The 10,560-nt window shown below is 23.9% G+C and overlaps 1 protein-coding gene across 2 annotated transcripts; it reads right to left on the minus strand.

The window, feature by feature from the left end:
- Window positions 1-1,782: 1,782 nt before the first annotated feature.
- On the minus strand, window positions 1,783-9,262 carry LOC126896514 (leucine-rich repeat and coiled-coil domain-containing protein PF3D7_0703800-like). 2 transcript variants are annotated; one of them, XM_050669405.1, is made up of 8 exons: window positions 8,293-9,262; window positions 8,168-8,233; window positions 5,431-5,490; window positions 5,282-5,341; window positions 4,976-5,035; window positions 4,581-4,640; window positions 2,155-2,214; window positions 1,783-1,937 (listed from the first exon to the last, which is right to left on the minus strand). In XM_050669405.1, exons 1-8 carry the CDS (start codon window positions 9,158-9,160, stop codon window positions 1,852-1,854), a joined length of 1,320 nt encoding a protein of 439 aa, XP_050525362.1. In that variant the 5' UTR covers window positions 9,161-9,262; the 3' UTR covers window positions 1,783-1,851. The 2 variants fall into 2 exon arrangements, with proteins under 2 accessions (XP_050525362.1, XP_050525363.1); XM_050669406.1 differs by lacking the exon at window positions 5,282-5,341.
- Between the last annotated feature and the right edge of the window lie 1,298 nt (window positions 9,263-10,560).

Here is a 10,560-nt window from a genome sequence, read left to right on the forward strand (position 1 = left end):
TTTAGATTTATAGAATATGTTTTATAAAGTGAGCATATAAAAATTAAAGTTCTTCTAAGTTACTTAAACGAAAAATCATTCTAATGATTTTACGATGAATAATAATTAGTTAATTAATTAAATAATTTTTATAATATTACTGTAATAATTAATGAGTAATTATATAATTACAAAACAAAAATTACAATACCATAATGTTTTTAATAGGAATATTATTTCTATATAAAATAATTTATAATATTTTTCTTCATAAAAATAATATATCAAATTCAAAACTCAATACATAAATACTAATACATTTATATTTTTATATAATATTCAACATAATATGTTACAACCCAAAATATATGTAGAAAGTTTAAGCTGAATAAGATAAAATAATAATAATAATAAAAGTAAGTAATATAAGTGGTATAAAATGCTTTACTTATATTAATCATGTAATTATATTTAATTTGAGAAATTTTATTTTCTTTATTAAATTGATAAAGTCCAAAATATTATGTTTTTAGAAAATTATACAATAATTTTGAAATCAGTTAAAAATAACAAATGAAAATATACACAGTAAGAATGTATTATATGAGCTGGATATCCCCATAAGGAACTTAAGCAACTTACTCAGCCCTAGGTAGACAGGTAATATAAAGGTGCAACAGTTTTTTCAGTCAAAGAAGTCTCAAACTTAACTACATGAGCAATAGGACCGGCGCACCTAATAGAAAAAAACGCTATACTTATGTCTTACCAGCACTACCAGTTGAGATATTAGACAGTTAAATATGTTTATTGAGTGTACAGATCGACCAAAATGTATAATCCATTCGACACCATTCTCAAATTCTACAAATTATTTTAAATAGTTTATAAAGCATTATTATCAATGATTGTTAATTTGCACAATTATATTTATTTCGTGTATAGCCTCCGATATATTCATAAAATAGAGGGCGCCGAACTATAATCACGTAATGCTTGTTTGCTTTAATTATTTATAAATTAATGCTAAAATCAATGAAATTGAAAAGTTTTTGTTGTGATTATACACGAAACATGATGAGTTTTTCAGCTAGTTCATGAAATAATCCGTTTTATCATTACAATAGTAAGGAATAAACATCATTTTTTACCAGTTTTAGTTTTATATTAATATAAAATTGTAGAAATTAGTATGACTTGATAAAAAATTATTAGATAACTGAAAAATAATAAAAGGTACTTTAAATTTTGTATTTTTAAAAACTCCAGAAAAACTATGTTTTTATAATTATAAAATACTTTCTTAAGTTTTGATTTAAAGTTATGTTCATTTTAATTAAAAAAATATATATTACAAACAATTAAGAAAAAATTTAATTCTACAGTTTGTCTTTGAAGTATTCGATTATTTTTTGTTCAACTAAATAGTTTTTATTTAAAATAAATTATTGAGTACCAAAATTAAATATGTTAACGTAATAGAATATTTATTAACAGAATGGACATTTTTACCATTAATAACTGTTTTATAACAATTTTAATTTTGGCACACATTTCTTTATTACATATATCGAGCGCAATTTTTTCATATTTTAGTACTAATATTATTATTTTTATTATAAATAATAAAATAATAATAAATAATATTTTTACTCAAGTTTTAATTTTGAGTAATTAGCCACAATTACTATCAAATAGCATAAATTTTTATTATTTAGCCATGATAGTATCAGTTAGATAGGTTATTGGAATTTTTATCGTAATGTTTCAGCATAATAAATCCAACAAAATTTTAATTACAAATTGAAGTTTAAACAAAATGTTTTATTATTAAATTTTGATAAAAGTGGTAATTACACATAAAATTACTGATTAAAGATACTTGGTATAATTTTCTCTATTTTCGTCTGTTTCCATCAATTCTGAGATATCATCATATGAGGCATCAGGATTTAATCCTTAATAAAAAAACAAACTCATTACAGTAATTATTGTTTTTAAAATTTCATATTACAATTTTGTATTACTACTAAGTAAATAAAAGAAATTGTATATTTTATTTATCTCGCAATAATTGCAAAAATAAAAAAAAATGATTTATCTAGAAATAAGGAATTTTACCTTTTTAATTATAAAATTAAAAAAAATTATACATCTAGAAATGAGTCATTTTACCTTTTCCGAGAAAATCGATTAGTTGCAGTTCTTTATTGGGTTCAGGTACATTAACCAAATCTAATCAAAATTAAATTATTTTACATCAATACAAAGACTATTTTATTATACTAGAACTATGAAGAAATCATTTATAACAAAGAATTTTTCCTTTGTTAAATGAATCAATATACTCTATCATCATTGATTTTTAAATTAATTTCCCACTTAAAACTACACAGGGTAAGTAGAAACACTAAAGCGACGTTTGGGTACAAAATCAAGAACACATGTATGTACCTCATCATAAAAGACATTTGTGGCTGAGTCAGCGTCAAAAGACTCTAAAGTAGATTTCCAATTAAATGCTCCAATAAAAGAACAAATATTAATAAAATTTGAATTTTTAAAATCAAAAAATTCATGAGAACTATCACAGCCAGTTAATTGTACATTAGAACTAAGAGATAAACATAGAGCAGGATGATAAGCATCGAGTGAGACTAGAGAGTCAAGACTCTTATCTACTGTAAGATAGTTATTGTTACAAAATACTAGGTCTAGAATGGAGCTATGGTCATTAAATACAGATTTTTTTTGAAAAAAAAAAACATTCATAGCAAATGTTTCAGGAATTGAAGGACAACGAAGAGTTGATTGACAGGTGTATAAAAGTCCATTATCATCGTTATTACAAATTATTTCAGGTAAGTTGTAGTGACCACAAAAGATATAAGTATGGTTAGGATATTGCTGAATGATATACTGAACAGATTGTGTGTGGGTATCATAAAGGCTAGAGGGAGAATGCGGAGGAATATAGACTCCACCAATTACAAAAAGATTAGCACCAATAGAAAATTTAACAAAGAATTGTTTAACATTTAACTCAGACATTTTTATAAGGCTAGAATTAATATCTTTTCTAATGCCAATAAGGATACCACCACCACGAGAACTAACACTTGATAAACTACATCTATCATATCTAATACATTATAATTTATAAGACCAAGTTCACTACTCAATATTGAGCGAGTTAACCAGATTTCAGTTAAAACTAAAAATAAACAATTTAAGGAAGATACATTACAATTAAAAATATCAATTTTAGTATGAAGATCACGGCAATTCTGATAGAATCCGTTAATAAAAAACTTAGAAGATGAATTTACTAGGAGAGGCGATGATTTGAATGTCGATCCGCTATCCAGTTTTTTATCCCTGACGAAGAAATACCAGGCAAACCATTCTTATAAACAATTTTCAAAACTTTCTCTCCATTAAAAGTCCTCTGATCAAGTTCTTCATGACATGCACGGAGCAGTTGACGTTCCAAAGGGGTTTTATTACACACGATACGAAAATTAACAGCGAATGTTACACCAGCACGTTAACACGAATCCGTTAAAAGTTGAACTACTAATTCTTTCGACTTAAAGATAATTTTCAGTGGGCGATTGAAATTCAGACGCGTTTTACCTAAACAAACAACCTTAAATATAGGTGGAACAGCTCTGCCAAGAGGCTTAAGAAGAGCAACCAATGCCTTTATATCATCACTGATACGTTCAGGCATAGATGAAGATGAAGACTATAATACTGCATATGTTCGACTAATGTTAGTCGAACATTTTTCTCTTTCAAATAATTCCTGTGGTACTTGACTTACAACAGTAGATGATTGAATTGTAGAATTACACGTTTCTAACTTGATTACTTTTTTATTTAAAATTTCAAGTTCACAATGCAATTTGATTTTTTCATTTTTTAATTCAGAAATTTGAATCAGTAAATTTTTTAATTTCTCTTTAAGTCTATAAAATTGTTTATCAAGACGATCAGACAAACTCTTATTGGCTAATAGAATGTCAGATTTGAATGATTTCATTGCAGACATAAGATCCTCATTAGTGATAGAATTTACTAACGACGAAGTTTTAACACTACTGCCAGTCTGGCAAGAAGTTCCTCTCGAGGCAGGTAAAGGAGAATCTACTTTACTAGACATAGTTTTATACACAAAAGCAAAACTAACTCCTTGAGATGTTGATGCAACCAAACATACACGAATGTAAATACGTTGGAGTTTGTAATACTAATTTAGTTATAATCTAGCGTTTAAGTCTCCAAGATTACCAAACGAACGTAGCATAAAACAGCTGTTTGTAAAATGATAGTGTATGAATATTTTATGCTCATCAAAAAACGATGTGTAAATATTTCAATTAAATTATTAGAAATACACGTTAAAATAGTATGATTTTTTTAATACAACGATTCGTAACTCAGTAAATATTAAATATTCTATTGAAAAACACAAACTAACTTATACAGAAATAAGTGAAAACTAAAATTATTAACCAAAAAACTTACTGAAAAACCAAACTATTATCACTTATTATAAAAATAAAAAAAGTGATACATCTAAAAATGAATAATTTTACCTTTTTCCAGGAAATTGATTAGTTGCAGTTCTTTATTGGGTTCAGATACATTAATCAAATCTAATCAAAATTAAATTATTACACACCAATGCGAAGACTATTTTATTATGTTATAAATATGAAGAAATCATTTATAGTAAAAAATTTTTATCTTGTTAAATGGATTAATTACCTCAATTATCCATTGATTTTTAAATTAATTATCCACTTTATTAAAAGATTTATATATATTAATGAATATTTAGTAATCTTAAATAATTTGGATTTAATAATTTTACAAAGCATTATTTAGTTTTCATTAAGAAGTCAATGAAAAAACACTGATAAAATAGTATTTTTTAATTTATCACACAAAAATTGTATCAAATTATTCATATAGAAATAAGTCATGTTACCTTTTTCGGGAAAATCGATTAGTTGCAGTTCTTTATTGAGTTCAGATACATTAACCAAATCTAATCAAAATTAATTTATTATTCACCAATATGAAGATTATTTTATTTTTTAACAATATAGAAATCATTTATATGATTTTTAGTATTCAATTTTTATGAAAAAGTAACTTATTAAAGCAATTATTATTTTGTATTTATATTTATTTTTATTTTATATTTTAAAAAAATGTATTTTTATTTATCTCGCAATAATTGTAAAAAAAAAAAAAATTGAAGTATTATTGATTTATGAAGGAATCATTTTACCTTGTCCGATAAAATGGATTTGTTGCGTTTCTTCATTGGTTTCAGATACATTAACCATTTCTAATAAAAATTATTTTAATATAAATAATTAAAAACGCATTTTTATAAAACTAGAAATTTAAAGTATACCTTGTAGTAAAGAATTTTACCTTTATTCAATGAATCAATAAGTTCTAGTATCCATCGATTTTCAAACGTGTTTTCCCTTCCTAATAAGAAGTCAAATTATAGTTAGAGTACCTATTTATAATTGAACGCCACGTGTATTTATAGTTAAAAAATTGTTTTTTCCATATTTTTTTCAAAATAGTAGTTTTTTTGCAATTTAAGACTTTTCAAAATTATTCAGAACACTTATTTAAATAATACTTTGGAAATATTTGACATAATCAAAATATATCTAAATATACAGAATGATTGATTAACTATGCCTCACAAATAATTTGTGAAAATATAAGAGTTATCTTTTTTTTCTTTATGAAATATTATGTTTCTATTTTGGGCTGGATCAATGAACAAAAATATATTTATATGATCATCCCTTATGCTTTAAATTAGTATCAACTTAAAATTTTTAAATGGTAACCCTATTTTTTTTAAATAATCAGACTAGATTTAGTTTTAAAAAAATCTTTCGTAAAAAAATATTTTTATTTTATTAAATTATCAGCTAGCTACGATTCATTAAAGGTATTAATTTTACCATTTTATGTTTTTTTTATGTCTGTTGCCACTTTTTCTCAGCTCTCACCGAACCGATTTCTTTCAACAATACGTCAAAAGATCACAAATCGTATCTTGTTGAATACATTACCCTTAAAAATTGAAAAATTTTCCCTTGTTCCCCGCAAATGGGTGAAATCTCCAAAAAAATTACAAATTTAAATATCGGTAAATTTTGTCATTTTTATCATTTTTTTTTTTAAATTTCCATAACATTTTCAAAAATCAACATAATTTTTTTTATACTAAAACCTTAGATATTTCCCTTTTATTTGATATCATTTTTTTTGAAAATCTATCACTCATTCTGCCCACAGGGGGGGATTTAAAATAGCAACATTTTTACAAAAACTAATTTTTTCAACTTAACTTTTGAAAATGTTCCGGAAATATTGCGTCCTTTCAACATATATAAAATTAAAGCTTATGTCATGTATTATAAAACTAAAAACAAAAATTTGTCCCGACGACCTATCTTTTAATGCGCAAATGGCTACCGTATTCAAAAATATGCTATTTTTGTGTTAAAATCCTGGGTTTTGTATTTTATTTTATTTTAAAATTACTTATAAGGGAAATATACTGACTTTAATGAATATTATATAATTTAATTGACATAGAAAAAGGTTCATAAGACATAAGAAATTAAACTTTTTAATTTTTTTCTTTTTTAAAATCGAAAAGTAACTTTTAAATTTGAGTTAGCTTAAATTGCTAATTTTATCATGTGACGAAAGCGACGAACATTTGCCCAATCGGTAACACTTGTGTTTTTCACGCTAAGGGTACAAGGTTTGCATCCACCTGTGGCATATTAATATTTTTCATTTCTTTTTGTGTTAGAAAAAAATTTAGAAATCATTTGATTTTTATCTCATTTAGATTCAATAACTTCAATAAACATCAAGGATTCCATCACTATAGTCTCCCCTCGTGAGAAGAATATCTTATTCATGTTAATATTATTTTATTTTGTGTTTTTTTTGGGGCCGCGATTTATTTTTCCAACCCTCACTTAACCTACTTTTTTCAACGACACGTCAAATGATTACAATTTCTATTTAGTTAAAGATATTAACCTCAAAAATTGAAAAAAAAAATCCCTTAATCAAATAACAAGTAGCTTATCCAGCTTTATCCATACTAACAATTAAAATCATTCATTTTTAATATTTTAAAAGTATATTGTCGAATTAGATTTGATATTATATAATTTTACTTTGAAATTTATTCATTTTTTTACTCTATTTGTGTATGCTACTACCAGTCTATAAAATTCCAAATTTTTTTGTAACATTTTGCTGTAAAAATCATAAATCTAAAAAAAAAAAATGATTTTTAGTTTCACCTGAATTTAACAATGAATGAAATAAAAAATTTACTGTAAATAGTAATTATAAAATATCCTGATTGTATATTAATCTTAACAATACCATTTTTTCTATTTAATGATGTCAATTTTAAACTTGCAAATTGAGCTAAAAGTTATTGTAATAAATTCATTTTTTTTTTTTGTTATAAACTTTCACTTTAAAGGACAAAAAAATAGGTTAAAAATTATTACTTTTAACAAATTAAAAATCAATATCAATATTAATTTGAAAACAATTCAATATAAAAATTATGTAATATATAATTTTATAATATATATTTGAATCTAAGAATTACTAATCTGGATATAATTAAGGAGATAGTAGTTAATGTTGCTTTTTCCACCACTTTTTTTAAATTAAACAATATCTACAAATTTGCATCGAAGCGTTTCTTATGATAGTGATTTTAATTACTGTCAGATTAAATATATACTGGACCCAACTATGCCACGTCACCACTATGCCGCAACCCATCTGTGCAGGGATTTTTTTTTATGCTTAACAAGATTAATAAAAAAAACTGAGTTGTTATTTGAAAAACTTAAGTTGATATTGATTTAAGGGTTAAGGGACGACGATGAAATATTTATTTTTCTTGACAATTAGCTCAACAAAGATTTATAACAAATAAAATAAATATGGTAACACTAATATTTGCAAAGAAAATTCGTGAGACATAGTTAAACATCACTCTGTATAAATGGGAATAAAAATAAATCCTAATTAAAATTACTAGTATAATAATTTTGAATTTATATAGAGTACTATACAAATAATTAATTATTTATACCATTTTCCTCTGATTTGCTTTGAATTTTTTCAGATGTTTTACTTGGCCTAATGAAAAATTTTGTACCTATATTCAAAATGTGTGTTTTAAAATATAGTTTTAAATTATTATTTTTTAATTTATACCGTTGGTATTATACGTGGATGGTAGAGGTATACCAATTTGTAGTGTTTTCCGATTATGTCGAAACCCTAGATTATGAAATTTTCCTATAATTATGGAATTAATTTTCAAATTGACTTTTTGACTCAGATATTCATAGAACTGCAAAGTTTTGTCATTAATATTTCTGTATTCTTTAATCCATTGTACCCATAGAAATTCTATATCGTCTGATTCAAAATTGCAATACATTTTAATATCACATTCAATGTTAGACATTTTATTAGTACAATATGAGTAAATAAATTGAAAAAAATTTTCCGTGACTGATGAATAATTTTCCAAAGAAAGCTGGTGTCTTAAGACGTTGTTAAACTTTTCTAAATTTATTAATATATTATCTAAAATAAAGTTATTATTTTTCCCATCTTTCCATGGAACAGAGTGCAGATTGTCCAGTACATAAAGTGTATCTTTCATCAATGTCGCTATCGATGACATTTTCTGTAAAATCTTCAATAACTCTACAGTGCAATCATATCCAGTTGCTTTTGAATCAAATATGTCATTCAAACTTTTACAATGTTCACCAAATTGTATTATTATGAAAAATAGTATTTTTAAATCTTTTGCATATGTACAAGCCAATAATAAAGTCAGTATTCTAATTCTTTTATTACAACCTTTTGGAGTAGTAATTTCTAAATGATTTTCTAAACTATAAAATTGTTGCCAATACTGAATACATTTCACATCCTTTAAATATTTCCATCCATTATTGTTAACGAGACTATTATAGATATCAGTATTAATTCTTGAATTCAATACTGCTTCAGTACTTAATATAAATATAGATAATAATAAACGAACATACGATTTTTTCATTATCATAATTTTTTTGTAATAAATGTATTAGTTGTGACTATTTTTTCTACCAATTAAAAAATGCGTATAAACTGTATGTGTTCGTGTAATGGTTTATTTATGATTTTAAAGAATATAATTAATATATATTTATTTCTAACTCTGTTTTGCAGATATAAATGTAACATTAAAAAAAAATTATTATTAAAACCAACAAATTTTCTGCATTATAAAATGGCGTTTGGTTATCTACTATTTATAATCATTTCAGGTGTTCATCGATAAAAAAATTCATAGTACATATAATCATTTTACTGTTATTTACAATAAGATTTACATTTAAAAATTATTTTGATATTATTTGTAATTTATTATAAAAAAACTTGAAAAAATTGATCCATACATTTTTCAAATTGTTATAGAAATATAAAGTTAAAAATGTAAAATATAAAATCGAGAATTCAACACAAAAATAGCATACGGTAGCCATTTTCACCTTGAAGATAAATTAAAGTTCGACATTTTTTTTTTTTTTATTATTTTCAAAGAGTTTGTATATTTTTAAAATAACTGATTCTGACGGTGAAAAATGGATTTTTATAGTTAAAAGAGGGAGTATAGCGATCTCAAGCATTGAAGTCATCTATTCTAATTGATTGATTTACAATGCGCTTATTTTCACTTAGAAATCTGTAAAATAAAATTTGAATTTTATAAAGGAATCTGGTTTTAATGATATTTTATATTCATAATATGTGAAATACATGTCAATTGGCATGCTGTAGTCTAACGATTCCCTATCACCAATGCCTTAAGAATTTATATTAATCTGCTATTTTAATTCATCAGCTTAGTTGTCACAATTTACTTTATTTATAGTACTGTGAGTCTCATCCTAAATTCCTATATAGTTTCTTTTTTTCAAAAATTTCGATTCTATTAGCTTACCAAACTATCTTTTTTATAGAAGAACAATCGTTGAACAAATTTTTTTTTTGAATTATTACTAAAACTATAAATACTATTTAAAAATTATTATATGAAAAAAATTATTTAATTATGAAATCTCAAGTTAAACCCTATATTATATCGTCATTTGAAAAAGGTATAAATTTAAATTAAATAAAAAATATGTGATCATTTATTAAAAAAAAATTTTCATTATTTGATAAGTATATTAAAAATATTTCTGTAATAGGTTCACAAATATTAATATATTTAATTTAATTCATAAAGATATGAAGCACTAAACGTCAGTATACCCGCTTTATTTTTCTTTAAATATCTTTAATAATAGATTTTGTGCAAATACTTTTCTATGTAGATAAATTTTTGTTAGACATTAATTTATGATAAAGCAAACTTTTTGAAAATCATTTAAAAACAAATGTTAAATATATAAATTTTCAATTTTTTGATAATTGAAA

This window comes from Daktulosphaira vitifoliae, unplaced genomic scaffold (genome assembly GCF_025091365.1).
Source record: "Daktulosphaira vitifoliae isolate Bord-2020 unplaced genomic scaffold, ASM2509136v1 Scaffold_1, whole genome shotgun sequence".
In the NCBI taxonomy this organism is placed as follows: Eukaryota; Metazoa; Arthropoda; class Insecta; order Hemiptera; family Phylloxeridae; genus Daktulosphaira; species Daktulosphaira vitifoliae.